Raw genomic sequence first — 22,533 nt, 5'->3', positions numbered from 1 at the left:
TTGTTTCTAATTAATTTCCTTGAAATTAATTATTACACTATTGTTCTGTACTAATGAGTTTTGTCTTACGTTCATCTGAACTTTTGTATCTTTCAAATCTATTGCAATCTAAGAGTTACGGTTCCTCAAGAAGTGATTTTTCATTTAATTTCTGTGTTTCTATAATTTTCAATCCATTTCGTGTACAACTAAGATGAATGTAGTTTTTCATAGCAAAGAGTAGCTTCATAGATACAAATTGCTCCCAGATTTCTATGGGATTACAGTGAATAATTATTGAATTCATCAAAAGATAATATTTAAACATTCAAATTGAGTGGAAAATGCTTCTTGATTCATGTAGGCATAACAGGCTCAGGTCCAGCAAACAATATTGGTTCAAGTACATCCCAATATATTTTCAAACAATAATCTGATTTCGTGGAATATGCAGACAATATTGTAGGATGTCACTGATACAACGAATAGAAGATTAATATAATATATTATAATTTATATAAATTATATTATAATTTGGTGATCATTCGAGTACCTCCCAGATTTATTGTAAACGGTCAAATTTAGAATTATGAATATAGCTTGGTTTTACTCGTACATATTGTACCGCTACTTCAAGAAATATATTAGGCTGTTGTTTGGGATTGGAAGAGTTCAAATATTCAACATAATATAAATAAATTAAGTTCATTCACTCATTTGCTGACGAACATCCTATTAACACATATTTTGAGCAAAGGATGGAACTTCATCAAATTATGTCCATCAAACAATAACGTACAGTTTGCTATCTGGAGACCACTCATCAAATATTGATAATTGATTTTCAAAGAAGGTAGTGCGTTCATCTCCGTCCAACGGAATTGGAATGTTCAACAGGGGAATTTTCCAGATTTTCTGTCGTCATTATCTGCATACTAGGGCCGTTTCATTGTTTACTAGAAAGAGAGACAGAGATGTTGGATAGAAGAGTAGAGAGAATTCCTTCTTCTCACCAAATCTTCCGCTGAATAGTCTTCTGTTCAAAAATTTACGATTTTGGACTCTTCCTAATAATTTATTTTTATATGAATTGAGAAATGGATTGTTTTTTCCATGATGTGATAAATTAAAAATATGTTGCTCATATATTAATCATATTTGTATTGAATCTGTGTCGACTAATTTTTCATAATATCCCTTAGAATTTATCCTGAGTTAGACCATTTTTCCACCATAATTTATATTTCTAAGCCTTATTTTGTTCCTTAGAACTTTTCTCAAGTTGAATATATATATTTTTTGATAATAGCTTGCATTTCCAATCCAAAAACATCCATTGGACAATGAATTCAAAAATCACAAAATACTAGTGACTTTGGTCTCTGGACGTTTCATAATCTCTCAAACGATTGGAACGGATATTTTCATCACTATCATCACTACTGTCTGCAGGGGGACATTGATGAGATGGTTCTGAACTGTCTACGCACTCACACTTCTTTTTACCAGTTTTAGATTTTTTCCGTTGCTTAGAGCTGCTTCTACTACGATCTGAATGCGAATCAATTGATGTTCCCTTATCATCTTTCTTACTAGAATCTGTAGATGTCGATTGATCACTTTGCACTGATTTCGGTTCTGTCTGTGATGAACCCTCTGTCGTTTGGAAAGATTTCTCTGACATTTCTCTCTCATTCTGGCTGTTTTCTGACTTTTCATTTTTGTTTTTATCTTCCCCTCCTTCTTTCGTTTTTGTAGTATTTTCAGAAGTTGATTCTGTCTTAGTTTCTGTGTCGTCATCCATGTTGGTCTGAGAGGATTTTTCGGACAGCGCTTTTCCATTCGGATTTTCCGATGTTTTCTGTTCAGACCCATTATTTTTCCCTCCATCTTTTCCTTCTTCCATCTTTGAAGTTTCTTTATGTGGTTCCGTTTGAGTCTCCATGTTGGTTTGTGACGATTTCTCGGACAGCGCTTTTCCATTCTTAATTTCCGAGGTTTTCTGTTCAGACCCTTGATTTTCCTTTCCATCTTTCCCTTCTTCCATCTTTGTAGTTTCTTTATGTGGTTCCGTTTGAGTCTCCATGTTCGTTTGTGAAGATTTCTCCGATACATTCCGACTCTCTGAAGTTTTAGTATCAGGATAATCTTTTTTGTCAGAAGTATCACCTTGCACCTCCATATCTACAGTCTCTGTTTGAGTTTCTATATCTTCCATCATATTTGTCTGGGATGATTTCTCTGAGACAGTCATTCCGTTCTGATCACTCGATTCACGATCACCCCCTTCTGTCATAGCTGTACTGTTAGTTGATTCAGTTTGAGTATTTATATCCACAGCCATTTTCGTCTGTGAATATTTCTCTGTTGTATCTCTGGAATTTCCATTCTCATTTGATGAGCAGCAGCCATGCCCATAGTTCTGAATTTTTGCATGAGGATGTGGTTGATTTTCTATGACGATGTGTCTTCTAGGAGCCATCGGCCGATTATTTTCTATGTTAACTTCCGTAGGAGGTACATTGTCAGCCATCGCCATGAACACCATTTCTCCCCCAGACTCTGTTTGCGATATCAACGATTGTGTCTCTGTAGTTGTGATCTTGATGCATCCATTTGGTCCTCCTAGAATGCGAGCAAAATAGAGTTTGAATGATTGAATTTGATAGAAAAAAGCAAATAGGCTAATTAGAGAGTAGAGGCTAATTAGAAAGTAGATTAAATTGGAATTTACAAGTATACTCACCAATGAGGGTTACCTATCACCAATCAAAACGTAGAAGGTCAAAACAACATTATTCGAACAAGAGAAGTGCAACTTATAACTTTATGCTTGAATAAGAATTTGGAAAATCTGATCGATAAGAGAATAATGTAACTTCAACAAAAGTACCGAGTTTTTTCGGTCAAATCCTGTGTTCAAAAAAGCAGCCCAATTGAATTTAAACTTCATCTCTAATTAATTACATTTAACAATAGACAATGTGTTGTAGCTATGGTATTTATTATAAGTTAATAACATTGATTTTATGATACATGGAATGAAATTTTAGAGACCACATTTATTACTGATTATGCACAGATTATAATCTTTCCACTTTCCAGTCTCTATCAAACAGCTTTAGATATCAATAGCTTGAAATATTATCGAATTACAATTATAGTTACACTCTCACTGAAATAATATAGAATTTTTCAATCAATTTGCTCCAACATAGCTTGAAGTGGAACCAATCAATTTGCTATTTCTTGTTGAAAGACTGATAAACAAACTCTTTAGCTTACTCACCTAAGAACGTAGATTCTGCTTTTATAACATAACCATCATTTTCTTTGGTAGTAAATAAGATTTTAGGACCAGTATTTTGACTTTCCATTCTGTTGATTTCTTAATTGCACATAGGTTTATCACACAAACATGATTTATGTTTGTCAATGGAACCAACGATTTCTCCAATTGTGATTTGAAATTTTGATTATAATTTCGTATAAAAATATTTTGAATCTTGAGGACTGGATGTTTTTGTTTTGTAAGTCAGTATAAACTGTGAGTCTGTGTATTTGATGCGGGAAGTCAATATGGGACCATATTGGATCAAGCTGGGTACAGCCATCAGTATTCAAGCATACATTATTTAGTTGGCCGTGAGAGGGTTGTTCACTGATGTTATTGAAACTCAGCGCAGTTGATCACTGAGCTACACTAGGGCCTAGTTACAGATAAGCCTGTTAAATTTTGATTATGATTGCATTTAAAGAGAATCAAACAGAGAAGGCATATTATTATTTAAAAGAAAGGGTTCTCCGATTGGTTCTCGTGGTATTTAATCTCGTACAACCGGGTTTAAGTAGTTATTATTTTATCAGAGTGACTGAACTAGCGTTAGCGAGCTCTCACTTTTGTCTTACTGGAGACCAAAGTCGTTGTTCGTCTGTTTGTATGTTCTACAATAACTTTGGAAAGTATTTTTCATTCAACTTTAAATTTCAAACACTAATTATTAGAACCTTTCTACAGGTCGAGTTCGTTGGACAACAAATTTGACTAACTCCTTCGTCCTTTTTTAGGATATAACAAATAACATTGGAGGTCCACAAGAAAAAATTGTTTCGATTAATTATTTAGTCAGCTGAAGAATAAATTCATTGCATGCAATATTACAGTTTTTCCATTCATTCATTCATAACATCAGCTGAGAGAGGCTATTTGGAGAAGCTATCACACAGACAGACCTTCATGCGCTGACACATGATTTCAGCTGGTTTAATGAACAACATAATAATAATTTAAAAATTTTACATCAACAAACTGATACGGGTTGAGATGTCAGTGTGCGGTTTTCACCATTTATTTTCTCTTGGAACTCTGAATCGAAATCATGTATCACATGATCACTTTCTCATTTGAACAAATGAATTTGGATTTATATAAGGGACAAACATGTTGAAGCCAAAAAATAATTTTGAAGAGTAATTTTCCATTTCAAGTGGGATCCCCAATGAAACCAACTGACAAATTACTCTTGTAAGATATATATTTAGCTGTTTCCATAATTTTCACCAACTCCGTATTGAGAGTCATGGGTTTCAAAGATTACAATAGAACAGTTCTTGAGCGAGTTCTCCAACCCAGGAGGTCACTAGTTATATACTTTTCCGCTCCATGAGATAAGAAATTTGTTTTTTAGTTTTCGTTAGAAACAGTCTATTCTATTTGAACTCAATCATCTTCCACTGAAATTCCATTTCTTATTGCTTTCATTTGTTGGAAGAAATAATCCCCTCGTGAGCGAATAAAGGCCGGCTCCTTACTCACTGAAACATGGCCATTCCTTAGTTCTCTTGGAGAGGATTACACTATTCACGTGAAGAGAAGTGATTACACTGAAAAATTGTCATGGCTGAAATATCATGGAATATTGAGAGTAGGTATTGATTTGTTCACCATGGCAGAAATTCATAAGAAGAAGAGAGAAATAGATGAAAAAGATATTGACTCAGTTGCCACGATAAAAGCCACGATAACCAATCAGAAAAGCATTCTTCCCAGGAAAGTTTTCTCCAATTGGTTCAAGTGGCATTTAATCATGATTAAAATTCAACAGACTTTTGTGCAACCGGGCCTTTGAGATTATGTAGTTTATGCAGACAGCTAAATGACCCATTCAACAAGGGGGCGTAATAATTGCACATAGCTGACTGATGTTCTATCTCAGCTAAAACAGGATCTTTGTATTAAACTTCACGTCAAACTTGAACCGGAGCGACAATTTGGACATTAACGCTCTTCTCTAAAATAAATTATTTTTAGTCTCTCTTGATTCATTAGACACAGCTGAAATTCTTCAGAAATAATTATTTGCCATGTAGCGAAGTGAAGACGAACTTGAGTACAAGAAATTTCAACAGGCTTGAAATTTCGCAAACTGCTTCCTAGGTGGAGATGAGTCCCAGTAGTTTCATTGCTTCGCTTTCAGCCGTAAAAATGTGTCTCTGCGCTCCCATAATTCGCCAGCAAACAACTTTCAAAACTCTGCTGTAACGCCGTTTCTCTTTTGGAAGGCCTTTTCATAGCACAGATGGTATGTAGATTGAATGTGAGAATCAGCTGTTGGGACTTGCAAGTTTCATTCTCACTTGATACCGAGGTTGATGTGGATATAAAGTTCCTGACTTACATAATATGAATATCATTCACCAACTATCTCCTGTCCTTCTAATCGATATTGTTCATGGCCGGCTCTCTCAAAATTAGAGCAATAATAACTCAAACCACCCTTAGCTAAAGAACTAAAAATTTGAATTCGAGAACGAGAACTGTAACGAAAAATACATAAGAGTTTTTTTGAGAGTCCATCCATTTTTGTCTGGAAAAGGACGAAGGAGTAGGTGAATTTTGTTGTTCAATGACTTTGATCTGTGAAAAGGTTCGAAGAATATATTATCATTATCTTTAAGATTTCAAGCTGATTTATTTAAGCGTTCGAAGGTTATTGTAGAACTTACAAACGGACGGACAACGATTTTGACCTCGAATCAAAAAGTAAGAGCACTTGCGTCTGTTCAATTATAATTTGGAAATATGATTTTTCTTTGTACGTGTATACAGAGTGTTTATAGTCAAATTAGTCGATTAATCAATTCAGGATAACCATTTTTGGGATGTGTCAATCATATGACAATTTTAAAATCAGGTTTTATTTATGTTTTAGAGTTCAAACAGTTCGTCTGCTTCGTGTTTGTTGACATTTAAATGTCATCATAACCTGACTTCTCATAAAAAAAATAATATTTATTTTCAATTTTTTTTAAATTCAGTCATACATTTCATTCTAAATGAATAATTTGGAATGGACATCAACATTTCAAGCACCAATAATTCAAGCCTTCACTAAACCGTTGTAATTCTAAAGTGAAGAGTATTTGTTTGTTTTCCTCTAAAACATAAATAAAACCTGATTTTAAAATTGTCATATGATTGACACATCTTCAATATTTAGAATAACATATGCAATTTAAAGCTTGAAATTTACCAATTTCACTCATAGATGGAGCCACCATCACCCGCCTCACCAATCTGCGTTTACAATAGCACTGAAAACAATTATCATAAAAAATAATCTAAATGTGACAATATTATAAACATATATTATATGTTTCCACTCTCTAAAGTTCATTTCATGAAGAACCATCCTCTAAATTCCGAGTTCCAACGAAGAGGAGTATAGTATTCTAATTTAGAAGAGAAAAAGAAATATTTGCGGCGTGTCATGAAATCTGTGTAACATTTTCCGAAAGACTGACTCTAGAAAAACCAATGAATAGAAAAAAGTGACTATGAATACTTTGGAAGACCGAATTGTTGAAAATAATAGGAAATGAGGCTTACAAAAGCAGCTAAAATTGGAGAGATTTGATTCAAAGTTTTTGAAATCAACGTGTTCTAGTATGAACTTTAACTTGGAGAACGCTTTTATCTTCTTCTTGTTAAATCACAGTTACACAGGCAGTACCTTTTGCACCGTATGTTGTCAAATAATTGAAAATGTAATTGAATGTGAAAGTTCACCGCGATCCCCCCGCAGGTACTACACGTGTCTTCAGCCAACAACCTCATGTTTTCATTCTCTTATTATCAGACAGTAGAGTCTATTGTGAGTCTATGTTCACAGTTCAGATCTCAATTGTAAATGGAATCGAAACAGATGGAGGAAATTAGAGTAAACAGGATCCAGGAGATTGAAATGCTTGTTTCACTGAGCAAATCAGTATTGAAAGCACAGATTTGAATTCGAGAATCGAATAAGTAGAGCTGGGCGCAGTGCTTAGCTGAAATTTCTGCGTCACTGGCGGAGGGAAATTTGATCACAGTCTTCTCCCATCGTATCCAGAGGATAGAAGCATTTTTTCCCAACATTACTTCATTGTGACAAAGAGCTCAAAAAGTTTGAGTTTGTAAGTAGGGCGGAAGGACCGTAGAAAGTAGATTCATGGAATCCTCCACTAACTTTTTCCAATCTTCAATGCAGATAATATCTTCAATAATTTTATCTTCGGTTATGAGCACGAAGACTGAATTTCCAAGTTTCAACTGAACAAGATTTGTTGGAAGATCCAGATGATGGAGTGAGTCATTGGTTTACGTGCTTCAGCTTTTAGACGCGAGATGAGCTGCACGTCATAATCCTCTCCAAAGCAAGCTATCAAGCTCTGAAGCTGTAATAACCATTATGAACAGATTAATTCTTCGAGTATCAACTAGAATTCCGGAATGAGGATTCATGCAAAATGAAATATCGCAAACTATCATGTATCAATATATTATCGGAAATTATATTCACTTAATCCGTTTAATGGCAAGAAGCTTATTAGAATGTATTTTGATAGATAACACTTTATTCAATCAGGCCAATCTCAAGGATAGTTGTATAATGAGACGTAACCGTAAGTCGCGTACGCGACTCGACGTGACATGACGTGACCTGAGTCTGCTGAGTTAAATCATGATTATATTATTATAATGTTCACATAGAGACAAAGCTAGCACTAACTCATCTATCAGACTCGGTTCACGTCCTGTCACGTTGCGTCGCGTCTCAATATGCGACTAGCTTGAGTGTATACACTCTCAATATTACAGTTCGGGTTCTGTGCTACAATACTACAATAGACTGCAATACTACCCGTTAAAAAATATTGAACATTTTTGAAAATGTATGCTGATAAGCAACAGATTCTCTTTTGTATCTTCTCGAAAGCAACGTTTTGCATGCGAAAAGCTACACAAGGAGACTCAATGTATCTTTCCATTAGCAACAGATTCTCTTTTGTATCTTCTCAACAGCAACGTGTTGCATCCGAAAAGATACACAATACGCTTTTTGGAGCTACGTCATTTTAGCAAAGCACAGCCTATCAGCTGACATTCGTTCAACATGTTCTTTCTTTTTTGGTGATATGTTGTAACTCTCCCATTCATGAAGAATCTCTGTGTGAAGGGAGCTTTCTCCATCAAGGGATCTAGGGTCTGGGTCTAGATCTATTTTGCAAATAAGAATATTCTCTATTAGGCGGAGTTGGGACTTTTCAGTCCTCGAGTAGAAGTCAGAGAAGTAGGAAATACACAAAGTTAGTAGACAGAAGGTTGGTCACTCATCTATAGTATTTTCGTTGAAATGCAATTGGAGTGGGGGAACTGCAGCCGTGACGTAGGCTGTAGTACAGAGTAGGCAGAATATTGAATTCTTGAAAATCATATGGTGTCGTATAGTCAAATAATATAACACAAACATTTTCTGACATGTAAGCTTTCTGTTTCTGCTTTACAATAATTATCAAAACATTTAAATAATATAAGCATTTTGCCATATAAAAGCAAAAACCCCACCTCCTATCCGTCCCTTTCAAACCCTTAAGGTTTCTTCATCTTCTAGGTCGTGTTTATATTTCGTATTTTGGCTGTACATCAGCTTGTGAATGTCGGGGATGAGATATTGTCATTCTCGTAGAAAAAGTGCTCGATACAAGCATGTGTTCATTGCATTGATAATGAAAGAAATTCATCGGATTTATCGGGATCGGTTTATCGGTTTATTGCGATGCATTGGTTTATCAAGATTTTTTGAGGGTTAATCTGAAATTATAATAGTATAACATTGTCTACTAACGCTTTTCCAGCTTATTAACTTTTTCGAGTCACGTTTTCAGATTCTTGAAAAAACTTTCAACTTCATTTTATTCATACAAGTTGAATGAACTTGATATATTCAATTACATCATTAGAATCGGTGATTCATTCGCTATAAGTATGGAGAATTTTTGAGTTCCAGGTCAATCTTGAGGAGATTAAACGACGTTGAAGATGTAGTGAATAAGCTGTATGCTTAGTGTGGTTACTCTTATCACATTTTTACTACACGTGACGTCACGCTGGCGTTCCCCCCACCAATTCGAATCTTACACCTGTGAGTGATCGATCTTTTGTCTACTAACGTTGGGAAATACAGAGGTCATAGAAATTCAAAGCACCTGTATGGGGCTATATGGATAATGATAATATATAGACCCAATCTATATAGGGTCAATGTAGATAGATATAGGGTTTACTACCATATATCTAATGGTCAATATTAATTAACCAATTCATCAGTCAGCCAGCTACCCTTGAAGCCCCAATCTCGGGAAACAATATTATTACTCTCCACAGGTCCTTGAAATATGATAGGGAGTGAAGAGCTTAACTGGAATGCAACTCAATTATTGACCAGTTAAATACCAGTCAAACCCAATTAAATTGTGTAGTGTATTATTCCAGCTGAAATATCAGTAATTCGCATTAATACAATTGAAACAGTCCTCTCTATTAATCCTGATTATATTGTTATGTGTAGTGAATTATTTCAGCTAAAATGTAAGTAATTCGAATCGATACAAAGAAATAGAAGTGCACTGTGTTGAGTGCATCATCATCAACATCATAATCATCATCATAATTATTTATGCAGTTATATTTCTAAGAGAATGATAATAGTAATAATAACAATCTTCATCTTCATGTTCTTGTTAACTTTTGGCTTTTTTTTAACTTTTCTTGACCTCACACTGAGTGAAAATAGTTATTTGTGCAACTAGTGCGCAAAGTGACAGTTTGCTGCACCGAAAGAAACGTTTACGCCCGAGCCGTAGGCGAGGGCGGAATGGTTTCTTGAGTGCAGCAGAGGAACTTTGCGCACGTATTTCACATTTAATTTTTCCTACAGTTACCATTGAATATGAAAAGTGGGTAATTATGGGTAAAATTCCCTGAAATCCATCAAATGTTTTTCTGTGTCATTTTATTATTAATGAATAAAATTGAATAATGTAGTAGTGTTTGAATGAAGGGGCGGCTATGTTCTGAATGTGGTGGCTGTCGCTGTCCTCGTTGTCCATCGTTATTATTATAACGTACCCCACAACACTATACCACAGTCACTGTTACCAACTTCATTTTCATTTTGCTGCACTGATGCTCCATATAACATACTAACTATTTTGCGTTGCCATGTTGCAAATCTGGAGTGCAGAAAAAATTTTTCCCGCACTAGAGCGGAAAAGTGATTCTTTGCCTTCTGTGATCAGTGCAGGAATGGCCACTTTTCAAGGTAACTGTAGGAAAAATAATGTACTGGTAGGCTACATGTTAATGCAACATTCTGAATTTGGAGTGCAAATGCCTGAATTCCATGCAGAATAAATTGAATAATATTCAGTATTGAAGCTGCGTGACAGAATTTTCCGCTAATGTGCATGGGATGAGATTCAATTATCATAAAAAAAGCACTGATTTGAAAAATTAACACCCCAATGGCTCAGTAATACAGTCGAAATTATTTACCTCACACAGCAACGAAAGCTTCACCCGTACATTTTCCATCACGTTACATCGAATCAAAATCTTATTTCCAATGACTAAAGGCTGAATCACACTTCCCACCTGTATTCAATAAAATTCAGTCACGAATAAAGTGCAAATGTGAAAGCTGCAGCTTCAGTAGTTGATACTATTTCCAATGTCTCCATCGTTGCCAAAGGCTTGTAGTTGAGTGGGTGTCTGGGAGGTAGATTGAATGTAGGAGCTGTCTGATTTATTCTCTACGGCGAGAAAATCTTTCCTAATAAACCTGAGTGCATTTCAAATGCACTGACTTTGATGTAGGCTTTAAGAGTTACCTCAATGTCTTCCAGCGTTTGAAACAGCTAAAATTTCAAAATTGTTCCTCAAACTAGTTTTATACAATATTTCTATCGCAACTTTCCTTCAATATGAGTACTGATATGAAAATAAGATAAACACAGCCTATTAATGAGTGATTAAGATTCATTTCGGATATGGATTGATTAATCTATAATATTATAAAGGAAGGTATTGGCCTATACATATACGGGATAGGGAATACACGATTGACGTATCACTTATTATGAACTGATACCTTACCTTATACAGCCGGGTACCTTACACCTTACCTTATACCCATACCGCGGGTTTATACAGCCTTCCCGGCTGTTTCCTTTTATTTCCGTTTCCGTTAAAGAACTGATCAACTAGCAATCATTATACAGGTTTCCGAACTCGGGATTTAGCTTAGTTCTAGACTTCAACTGGCTTTAAACTCTGGAGTCAGAAAATTGGATTGGCTTTCCGAGTTGGAGCGTTAACGTACTCGAGGACTTAAATAGACCCTGGAGTTTAGAGATCACGTTAGACTCTGGAGTTTAGAGATCACGTTAGACTCTGGAGTTTTTAATTTTGCTTTCTGAATGGAGGGCTTATAAGTCCAAAAATTGAAATGGATTGCGAGTCAAGAATTTATCGAAAATCGTTAAGTCCAGAACTTGAAACAGCGAGGTTTTAAATCCTCGAGTGAAGTAGGTTTTAAAATTAAGTTTTGGAATTGAACTGAGCAAACACATCTTAGTTATTGTTTTGGAGTAGATAAATTAGCCAAATTGATAGATGTCTTGGATTATCTAAATTATTTGGATTAGTACATCTAAATTCATCATTAAAAGTTTGCAAGTTTATTTTGGAATAAAGTTCTGTGAAAATTATGCGTAAAAAACTAACCTTATTCTACGACTGTCACGTAGCCTATATTATGAAAAAAAACACAAGAATTGCCTTGAAATTGTATTATTCAATGTTATTAATCAATGTCATTATTTTGAAATTGTAACACAATATGCGTAATAAAAATAATAAAATAATATTCGAAACAAGAATACGCTTATCAACTGAATGCTTATATTTTTACTTTCCTTGCCCGATCACGAAGGATCCGACACGAACAATTTTAATCTAATGCAATTCAAGATGGCGGCTTAAATGGCGAAAATGTTGTCAAAAACAGGGTTTTCGAGATTTTCTCAAAAACGGCTCCAACGATTTTGATCAAATTCATACCTGAAATAGTCATTGATAAGCTCTATCAAGTGCAACAATTCTCATATATGTAAAAAATTCAGGAGCTCCGCCCCATCTATGCAAAGTTTGATTTTAAATTCTCAATTATCATTCTTCGTATACAATTCAAACAACAAATTTCAAGTGGAATAGATAGAGCATGAAAATCTCTGCAATTAATGTCCAGTAACATTTTCACCTAAAATTGAAAATAAGCTTGAAATTCGAGAAAATGTGATTATTAAATTGCAAACTGTTGGCAAGTGTTGGTTCTACTACGAAGAGCAGACCTCGTGTATCTCCAGCGTTATTATCCTATCACCAGCTGTCTCATATCTTTGAATAGTAGACTTGAGATGCATGTACACTAGCGTCAGGTGATCAATTTTCATAAGGCAAGGAAAGTTGTGTGAGTGCGCTACACCAGATTTTTCAATTCAGGTTTCCTGACAATGATCAATAATAGCATAACGTTGAATGTATACGTATTAATACATAACGTTGCATTTATATGCCAGAACTTATAGATTCCGAGCTTGGAAACCGGCCCTAAGATTCTGAATTCACCGAGGATGGTAATAGGCTTATTCCCATATCATTGATCAATCAATTTCAATTATTTGATAATGGAAAAAAATTCATTCAATTTTTGATTTAAAGTTTACGCAACGATAAAGCCCAACCAAACAGAGCTTTCTCGGAGTGAATTCGTGGCGCAACTGGTAGCCTACCAGGCGCGGCTCATCAATGAAAATGGTTCAATTGAACTCATTTTTACTAAGAATTTTCAACTCTGAAGAAGATTATCCACTCAAATTTGACAGAGAATAATTATTTTCTTCTCACATGTTTTCTGGACATGAAGAGATTGCATTTTACAACACTAAGGCGGGGTGCACACCGGAGAAACGCGTTTTGTGAAGCCCCTTTCATGAAACTTGTTTCATGCAATCCGTTCTACTCGCGCATGCATACAAAAGAAAAATGGCTTTCCCGTCAGTTTCACGATGGATTCCGATGACGATGTTGTCGTTTTGCCGTGGTGGCTAAGAAATAAAAAGAAAAGACGAAAATAGTGGGTACACCCACTGATCGGGGATCGATGTTGCGAACTTGCTCATAAGCGATCCAATCGAATTAAGGATTTTTTACAAATGTCTAAGACACTTTTAGATCTTTTGGTGGCATTGGTATTTCTAGATCTTTGGCCAACGTCTTTTAGAATGAGATTCCTGTCATGATTTTCTGTAAATCACACAATTTCTTAATGCGAAACGTGAAACTACAGCTAGAGGAAACCGATTATTTGTGTTTCACGAGAGCTGGTTTCACGCAATCAAAGAAACTGGAGTTTCATGAAACGCAGTGTGCACAACCCTGCTTAATTTTATCAGTCGTTTGCGAGCAACTTTTGTTTCACGTTTCCTGAAACTTGTTTCACGTTTCCTGAAACTTGTTTCACGTTTCCTGAAACTTGTTTCACGAAACGCGTTTCTCCAGTGTGCACCCCGCCTAAAGGCCGGTTTCCGAGCTCGGGATTTAGCATCTGGAAGTCGAAAAATTGGCTTTCCGAAATGAGGCGTAGTCATAATTTTTATGATTATCTTTATTTTCAAATTTATATAATTGGAAACGTTTTTCTTTGATGAAATGAATCATTCCTGAATAATTTCAAAATAGCTGAAACTTTACACTATTTTCTCTCTTCATTTTATTTTGTGTTCAATTTCCTAGTTTTTCCAAATTCAATTTAAACGTGGACTGCGACCAAGCCCGTTCAATTTTCTAACTCCAGCTGTTTAAAGAAAGTCTAGAACTTAAGCTAAATCCTGAGCTCGGAAACCGGCTCTAAATATTTCCCCAGTGCAAAGCAAGGTTCACCTGCAAGTCTTGAATGAAGTCAGAATGAGTTGATCAATACAAATAATAATTGCAATGTTAGTTAGCACCTGAGCTCAGAAGCGAGCCCAGAAAGACTTCTTGAGCAATTATTATTACACAAAAATCCCAATTGAATGCTGTAAATCACATCTTGAGCATGTTTTGTATTGATTGTTCAATAGGATGATCGATAACGTTTGACATTTTTGCAGACTGTATGGCGAGCACCAACTACTACAACAATAGCAGCATCAGTAGCAACAGCATCGGTGATGTTGACGAATGGTTGGAGTGCGATGTTGGTCCAGGGGGCGCTCTCTCATCGGCCTACTTTCAGGTAACATAATTCATAAATTCATTCAATGATACACAACTATTTTCTTAATAATCAATAGAATACATAATCATTCATACTGTAGAAGTATAACTCATAATTTCTATATAAAATGTAATTCGAATTCGATCAAATTTATTCATATCTCAGTTTTGGATAGGAACTAAACCAATGGTGACATTCTCACACAATTAGTAGTATATTCATTCAAATTCTATTTGTGGATGTTCATTATTATGATCTTCTTCTTCTTCTTCTTCTTCTTCTTCTTCTTCTTCTTCTCCTTTTTTAACTCTAAGGGTGGTTTCTAAGGGTTCAAATGTATACATTTTTATTGAATCGCAAACTCTAGGATACTTTTTGCCCTCTCTTCTCCATCATAGGAAATATAAATTCAATTTTCAAAGAATACCCAACAGTTATCAATAATATTTTACATTGAATCGCAAGCTCCTTCTCTATTGCAGAAGATACAAATTTGAATTTTTCATGAATATCTAACAATTTACTATTGATTATATTTTAATGAATACTTAACAGTTACAATAATTATAGTCTATCAATGAATACAATTTTCCCAGGCTCTGATATACCTGACCTACTGTCTAGTGTACGTACAAATTTGAATTTTTCATAAATACTCAACAATTTATTATTGAATATCAGGTAACCCGAGCTCATCAGGGGCCTATTTTAAAACTTGACAAACTGTAAACTTAAAATAGACGTAATAAGATCTTGAAGAATTTAAACTATACCTATAACCAAACTCGGTTAATTAAGAATCTATAATATGCAAAATTTCAAGTTAATCAGTCCAATACATGTTATGCGTCAAACATAATTTTCCCTATAAATAAAAATTCAAATCTGAGTACCCTTTTTTAATTATTTTGTCACGACATGTCTCAGCTACTAATACCATTTTCAAGTCTTGAATATTCGTGACGAAATAATTTGAAAAGGGTACTCTAATTTATATTCAAAAGTAGCCCTAAAGAAAAAAGACAATAATTTTCTTATCCCCGTACGTGTATAAGCAAGTTCTTTCCTTTATTATAGTATAGTTTATATTTCAATGAATACTAAACATTTTTACAGTAATAATATCAATAAATACATTTTTATTGATTTTGCAGGCTCTGGTATGCCTGGCCTACTGTCTAGTGTTTGTGATAGCACTGGCAGGCAACGGACTCGTTTGCTATGTGGTGCACTCTTCACCACGCATGCGCACAGTCACCAACATATTCATAGTGAACCTTGCGGTGGGCGATGTGCTCATGACCCTTTTCTGCGTGCCCTTCACGTTCGTCAGCACCCTGCTGCTACAGTACTGGCCCTTCGGAGCCCCTCTCTGTCACACTGTCAGCTTCTCGCAGGCTGTATCCGTGCTGGTATGTACTTATGAATCAATCATTTCTTGTCAAATTCCATTTGAGTACATGTGAATTGGTAACTTTCTTGTCAAATTAGATTTGCTATTATGTATTCGTTCTAATTTAATTCAATTTTCACTGATAAACTATAAACAAGTGTGTATATGTATATCAACCATTTTTTTGTAAAATTCAATTTTCTATTATTCATTCGTTCTAATTTGATTCAATTTTCACAAGTGTGTACATGTTCGTAATTTTTTTGTCAAATTCAGATTGCTGTTATTTATTCGATCTGATTTGATTTATTTTTCAAAAATTTTCACTGAAAAACTATGAACAAATGTGTACTCGTACATCAATCAAATGAAGTTAAATTTGTGACTGTCCATACTTTGAAGGAAAAAGCGACTGCTAAAAGGTGACAATCATTGACTCAGAACATGAGGATATGAAGCAGATGGAGCAGGATCCGAATGCCAAGGAAAGCAAGAAGGGTCGTTATCCCATCTGGATGAGTAATCCAGAAAGAATGAGAAAGTGAAAAAGGAGGCTTGGAATAATAAAATGAAAACTTCAAGAAACAAAAGAGGAAAAGTAAAAATTAACTTTCGAGTATTTTACTTTCCTTGCCCTATTACCATAGGTAAGGAAAGTATTGCTTTCCGAAAAAAATTAAGGTACCCCAGTTTCTAAATTTCTATACGTTTCAAGATCCCCTGAGTCCAAAAAACTGGTTTTTGGGTATTGGTCTGTATGTGTGTGTGTGTGTGTGTGTGTGTGTGGTGTGTGTGTGTGTGTGGTGTGTGTGTGTGTGTGTGGTGTGTGTGTGTGGTGTGTGTGTGTGTGTGTGTATGAGTGTATGTGCGTCTGTGTACACGATATCTCATCTCCCAATTAACGGAATGACTTGAAATTTGGAACTTAAGGTCCTTTCACTATAAGGATCCGACACGAACAATTTCGATCGAATGCAATTCAATATGGCGGCTAAAATGGCGAAAATGTTGTCAAAAACAGGGTTTTTCGTGATTTTCTCGGAAACGGCTCCAATCATTTTGATCAAATTCATACTTAAAATAGTCATCGATACGCTCTATCAACTGCCGCAAGTCCTATATCTGTAAAAATTTCAGGAGCTTCGCCCCATAAATGCAGATAGATTCCAATCATCATGCTTCAGATACAATTTGAAACGAAAAAAATCAAGTGAAGTAGATTGAGCATGAAAATCTCTACAATTATTAATGTTCAGTAACATTTTCACCTAAAATTGAAAATAAGCTTTAAATTCGAGAAAATGTGATTATTCAATTGCAAATTATTGTTGATTCTATTAAATCATTCACTATGAAGAGATAGCAGACCTCATGTGTGTCTCCAGCGTTATTGCCCTGTCACCAGCTGGCTCAAATCTTAGAATAGTAGACTTGAGATGCGCGGGAGCACTAGCGTCAGGTGATCAATTTTCATAACGGCAAGGAAAGTTGTGTGAGTGCGCCACACCAGATTTTTGATGGTTTGTATTGTTGACTATTCCTTTGTAAATGAATAAGTCATTTTTTGTCAAATTCAATTCGCTATTATTTGTGATTCAATTTCAAACACAAATATTTTGGTTACAAATTTAAATCTCATGTTTAGTTAAAAAAGTCCGTCAAGATTATGGATTTTGAATAATTCCATCTCATTATTCTCTCGCACTAGATGAGTAACATCATCCATAGAGAAAGGTATGATATTTTCACATCCACTACTTTCAAACGGGCTTGGTTCAAGAGCCCTATCTTCAGAATAACCTTTGTATAGATGAAAAGGTACTTATTCAATCATCAATTAAGTACATTATCCCTCATGATTGAAGGTAAATAAGGAAATGAGTTCTAATTACACTGGTATTAGAGAAGCAGTATTGTTTATACAAGCCCCAATTTTGAGATCAGCATCAACTCACACTTACGCTACTCAGGTCGAGAGGAGACTCGACTCTAGTCGAGAGCATATGTGTTTCCAAATGGTGACGTCGCGGAGACTAGAACCGACTGGTCGGAGTGTCACCATTTGAGAACACTTGCTCTCGACTAGAGTCACAAAGTAGGAGAACACTCTTCTCTGTGACTAGAGTCGAGTCTCTTCTTGACCTGAGTTGCGTGTGAGTTGAGCCTTAACCTGTGAAATCTCTTCATTTTGGTTGGAAGAAATTATTGTGTCAACTCATACGAGTTTTAGGTAGTACAGGTCTGTCGAGGTTCCAAGTTGTATAAGGGGAAACACTCAATAAGATTTCAGCAAGAATCGAAGTAAATATTTTATTCATACGACTCAGGCCCGGTTGCACAAAAGCTGGTTGAATTTCAACCGTGATTAATTTTACAAGTAGGCAATAAGAGAAGGCTTTTTTGAAAAGGCGGCTTTTCTGATTGGCTATTGTGGAATTAATCTCGGTTAAAATTCAACCGACTTTTGTGCAACCGGCACTTAAAACATTAAGAGAGAAGAGGAAGTCCCAAAAACAATTTGGCCTGAGTAAGCAAAAATCTCTCAGGCTATGAATTTTGCGAACTTGCTTCTACAGGATGTACACCGATAATGTACATTCATATATAACGATGAGAAATCCTCGCAATCCAAATTGGAAAGTAGCACATCCACTTTGTACTTTGTATTTCCACTACTTAGCACTTGGTAGCTTCACACAGTACGACTTATTGCTTCAAGCTTAAGCTTGTAATCTGACAGGAGTGAGGAAATTCCAAAACTGCATATGATAGCAAAAGTTCATACAGATCTCATAAGTATAGTTTCGACGCAATCCCCAAATGGAGGTGGTATTAAGTCTAAAGTTTGCAAAGTGAACGAGGGGGAACTTTAAATCAGCCAAATAGGTCTCAAATTGATGCACCTGCATCTTTTATGATGAATCTTGCAGCATAAAAAATCTTAAAATAGGATTTAGAAATTTGCTGTGATAGCACTCTTTTCAATTATCTCTGATCGAGGTAACGAATAGAAATCTCAATATATACTCTTGGAGTACAATATTGTATCTTAAGACATAGGGTGGCTACTTGTGGGTAGACAAAGGGTGTAACGAGCTTGTGAGAACGGACAATGTCTTCGAACGAAGAAGATTGAAATCGTTGTCGTTTTTTTTGAAAAGAAATTTTGAAATAAAAATTTCTTTCAAGACAACGATTTGAAAAAAAAAATATATATATATATATATTTATAAATAATTTACAAAATGTTGGAATGAAACCAAGAAAAATTCAAACAAATACAATAAATGTTCTGAAATAGTTAATTATTGAAGAAGAATGACCGTTTCACAAAATATTATATACATGACCATGAAATTATTCTAAATTGACGATGGGCCCATATTCATTCAATAAAGTCTTTCATGATTTCCAATGACAGGAAAATATTGATTGATCGATCACATTACCTCGGTACCGAGTTATGTTGCGAAGATTAGCGATGATGATTAGTGAAGATGTTTGACGATTTCAAAAAAAAAACACAGCTTGGCGATTGTCTTAAATCCTCCATATTCACTTAATTAATCTGTTCCTCATATGATGCACCTAGCGTCCTTTGTCTTCAAATAATGATTATGTGTATGGAGTAGCCCTAAACATGGACCGCTTCAATAGCGGGTTTGACAAAGTCACGTAACATATTCACGATTACAGAAATTATAGTTTCACACAAAAATAAACTGACAATACTAGCAAATGAAAAATAAGTAGGGCAGAATTTACATATCGGTTAGTTGATGCTAGCCCCAGGGCGGTTTCACTACAACTCAAACAAGGAGAGAATGATTTCTCCCCCCCCCCACCAATACAAGCACTGTCACCCAGACTTAGCTGAGTCACATCAGCAGATGAATAAGCAAAAATGAATAAATGCTCTCTTCATTCTTCTTCTTCTTTCTTTCTAAATGTCAAAACTTATTTGTTAAGTTAGAAAAGGAAAATGAATAATTATCAAAATTCGTTTTAAGATGTTCACGAAAAGGCTTCGTACGAATAACAGCAGTTTGACAACAGCTTCTTAAATATAATGAACAACCAATTAGAATAAAAAATCCACTGAGGGATTACAGATTATGATAATATAGGAATAATTTATTTCCAAATAGAGCAGCGAAGAAAAAAATGTAAAACAAAGAATAAACTATACAAAACCTAACCTCAAAAAATGTTGTTTGAAGTTGACAACACAACATGTATGACGAACATTTGTGTTCACACATGTTCAACACACTCTTGTCCTGTCGTTAGTGGCCATCCTTAGCTGATGATTTCCACCATCGATGATCACATGCGGTCCCTAATAATGTGGTTTTCGAGAGCTGGAGGAGCACAAATTTCACCCACTTTTGGAAAATTACACAGCCCACGCCTGAGAAAAACTCAAAACCTATGCTTTTCCCTTTGGAAGCTATTTGAAGAAAACGGATGCTCTGACCCATGTAATGACAAGTCACTCCCACTGGTCGGCAAATTTCTAAACTTCAAAGATCTTCCTCAACTATTGAGGCCGAACTGTAGACATTGTGAGCTAGTTTTAAACTCTTGAATAGAGAAACAAGAAATACGTGAGTGATAATTTTGAAGAAATGAGGAATCGAGTAGAACTCGTGGAATTTACTATAGTATCGATAATCTTATTCTGCAAATAAGTCTCATTATTCCATTGCTATCAGTAGACCCATTCATTCTTAGTGTAAGGTTTTGACTCAATTCAAATGGATATATTATTTTGTAATGAAATGAGGTACGAGAAGAACTCGTGAAATGTAGTACACAATAAAATTCGTCTTATTCAGTAAACAAGTCATGCATATCCGAATTACATATCTGCAATAATGAACTATCATTTAATTTGGTATGAAAAGGGCTTTAATGCTTCGTTAAAGATACGTCCAGAGCCGGCGATTTTTTCAGGGTTTTCCGGTGATTTCCTGCGTTTCCTAATCTCTTCCAAATTCACTGACAGAAAGTTTCCAAATTGAGTAGAAGAATTTTCCGTTCATTTTCGTTTTCTTAGCTTTATCAAGCACTAATTGATAGAACATATTAAAATTAGGTAGACAGTTTGATGAATTTATTTCAAAACAAAGGTGAGTCCTGTAATTGACAACGCTCTTGAGCCAATCGCAGACAAGTGACGCCATTCTGATCTGAACGTCCGCTATTGGGTGTGGGTGTGGCTAAGCTCTTGGCCAATGACAGCTCTGCAGCCTATAGCAGCGAAGTACTGTAACGTTGTTCACAGAGTTCAGCACTATATGGGTGAAGAGTTTGTAATTGAGTAATTCAGGTTCAATTCTAATAGATCAATTCAAAATATAATTGTAGAAAAGCTTTGAAGTTCTGAAAGGCCTTTCAAATAATGCGAAAGGTACTGTTTATACGATTTTACTGGAAATTGCTGTTTATATGATATTTGAGAACAAATATATTAAAAGTGAACGTTTACGTTTGGTAAAGAGGTTCAAATATGTTATATGCATTTTGTTGGAAGAACTTCCAAAATCGTTACGATATAAATGTTGAGAGTTTTCTCAACAGATATAAGTACAGCTAAGGTGTGCAAGAGTTGAAGTAAGAGCTATTTGAAATTACGCCATAGATACTCCTAAACTCGGCATTTAACTGCTTTTTCGAAATTTAATGGACATCAAATGCTTACATCCGGTAAATATATTCAGATTTGGTCAAAGTTTAGATAGCTGTATAGGCTGGACTTTCACATTACTTTGAAAATTCTGCAATAATTTGCGGTTTTTATGTTTTTTGTCTCGTTTGGATTATGTTTTTTTCAGGGTTTTTTTCGTAACGACTAAACTTGGAAGTCTATAGAATGTTTCAGTTGAAGGGTAATGGCGGTGCTGAATAAGAGGGGTTTTTGTCAAGTTTTTCATTGTGCTTCCAATGCATTTTCTCCATTCTCCAAGTAGGTTGGAACTTGAAATGGTCACATTAAATATTTATGGTTTGATAATCAATCCTCTAGATCATTTCCATCTCGGAATTTGAACTAGACTGAGATGCAGTAATTCTCATGATATCATAATCATGCTCCCATGTGAGAAATTCCAGAGATTTCTGCAGCCTCAAGGTACAAAGTTAAAAAAATCGGTGATTGCACCGAGCATATGTTGACTATTCCACGGGAGGAAGCAAAAAGAAATGATGAAAAATGCAGGAAATGCAGCTGGCTTCATCTCTGGATGATTCAGTCAAGGCGAGCGGAACGAGCCTGTCGTCTTGTCTATCATAATTTATTCTCTATGATTTGTAAGTAGTGGATAGTAGAATAGTAGGTTGCCTCATAATAAAATCACTATCCAGCTCCAAACCATATCTGAAAAACCTTCAATTTTTCCATTTCTTTTAGTAAGATCATAAACTGCATGCTTGCACTAGGGAATAGCATGCTGCATAAAATAGAGAAAGCTGTGAATTTCATCGTTTGCATGTTTGAGATGGTTCCAGTATCGTCGT

General features: G+C 35.3%; 3 protein-coding genes across 3 annotated transcripts in view; 1 reads left to right on the top strand and 2 right to left on the bottom strand.

The window, feature by feature from the left end:
• LOC111064454 (RYamide receptor-like) overlaps positions 1-22,533 on the bottom strand; it is a 390,152-nt gene that overhangs the window by 97,085 nt on the left and 270,534 nt on the right. The gene's annotated exons all lie outside the window — the stretch shown is intronic.
• The window catches only part of LOC111057312 (RYamide receptor-like), a 108,522-nt gene that overhangs the window by 31,214 nt on the left and 54,775 nt on the right, over positions 1-22,533 (top strand). Inside the window, exons 2-3 of the mRNA XM_039421921.1 lie at positions 14,515-14,639; positions 15,776-16,033. Coding sequence (XP_039277855.1) covers positions 14,520-14,639; positions 15,776-16,033 — 378 coding nt within the window. The 5' untranslated portion in view covers positions 14,515-14,519. The remainder of the gene's footprint in view (positions 1-14,514; positions 14,640-15,775; positions 16,034-22,533) is intronic.
• Positions 161-3,576, bottom strand: LOC111059118 (protein starmaker). The gene is made up of 2 exons (XM_039421920.1): positions 3,269-3,576; positions 161-2,604 (listed from the first exon to the last, which is right to left on the bottom strand). The coding sequence occupies exons 1-2, from the start codon at positions 3,354-3,356 to the stop codon at positions 1,346-1,348; spliced, it is 1,347 nt and encodes a 448-aa protein (XP_039277854.1). The 5' UTR covers positions 3,357-3,576; the 3' UTR covers positions 161-1,345.

The sequence above is a fragment of the Nilaparvata lugens genome, chromosome 2, assembly GCF_014356525.2.
Source record: "Nilaparvata lugens isolate BPH chromosome 2, ASM1435652v1, whole genome shotgun sequence".
NCBI lineage: Eukaryota > Metazoa > Arthropoda > Insecta > Hemiptera > Delphacidae > Nilaparvata > Nilaparvata lugens.
The sequence above is the reverse complement of the archived record's forward strand: the minus strand, read 5'-3'. Positions and strand labels throughout refer to the sequence as shown.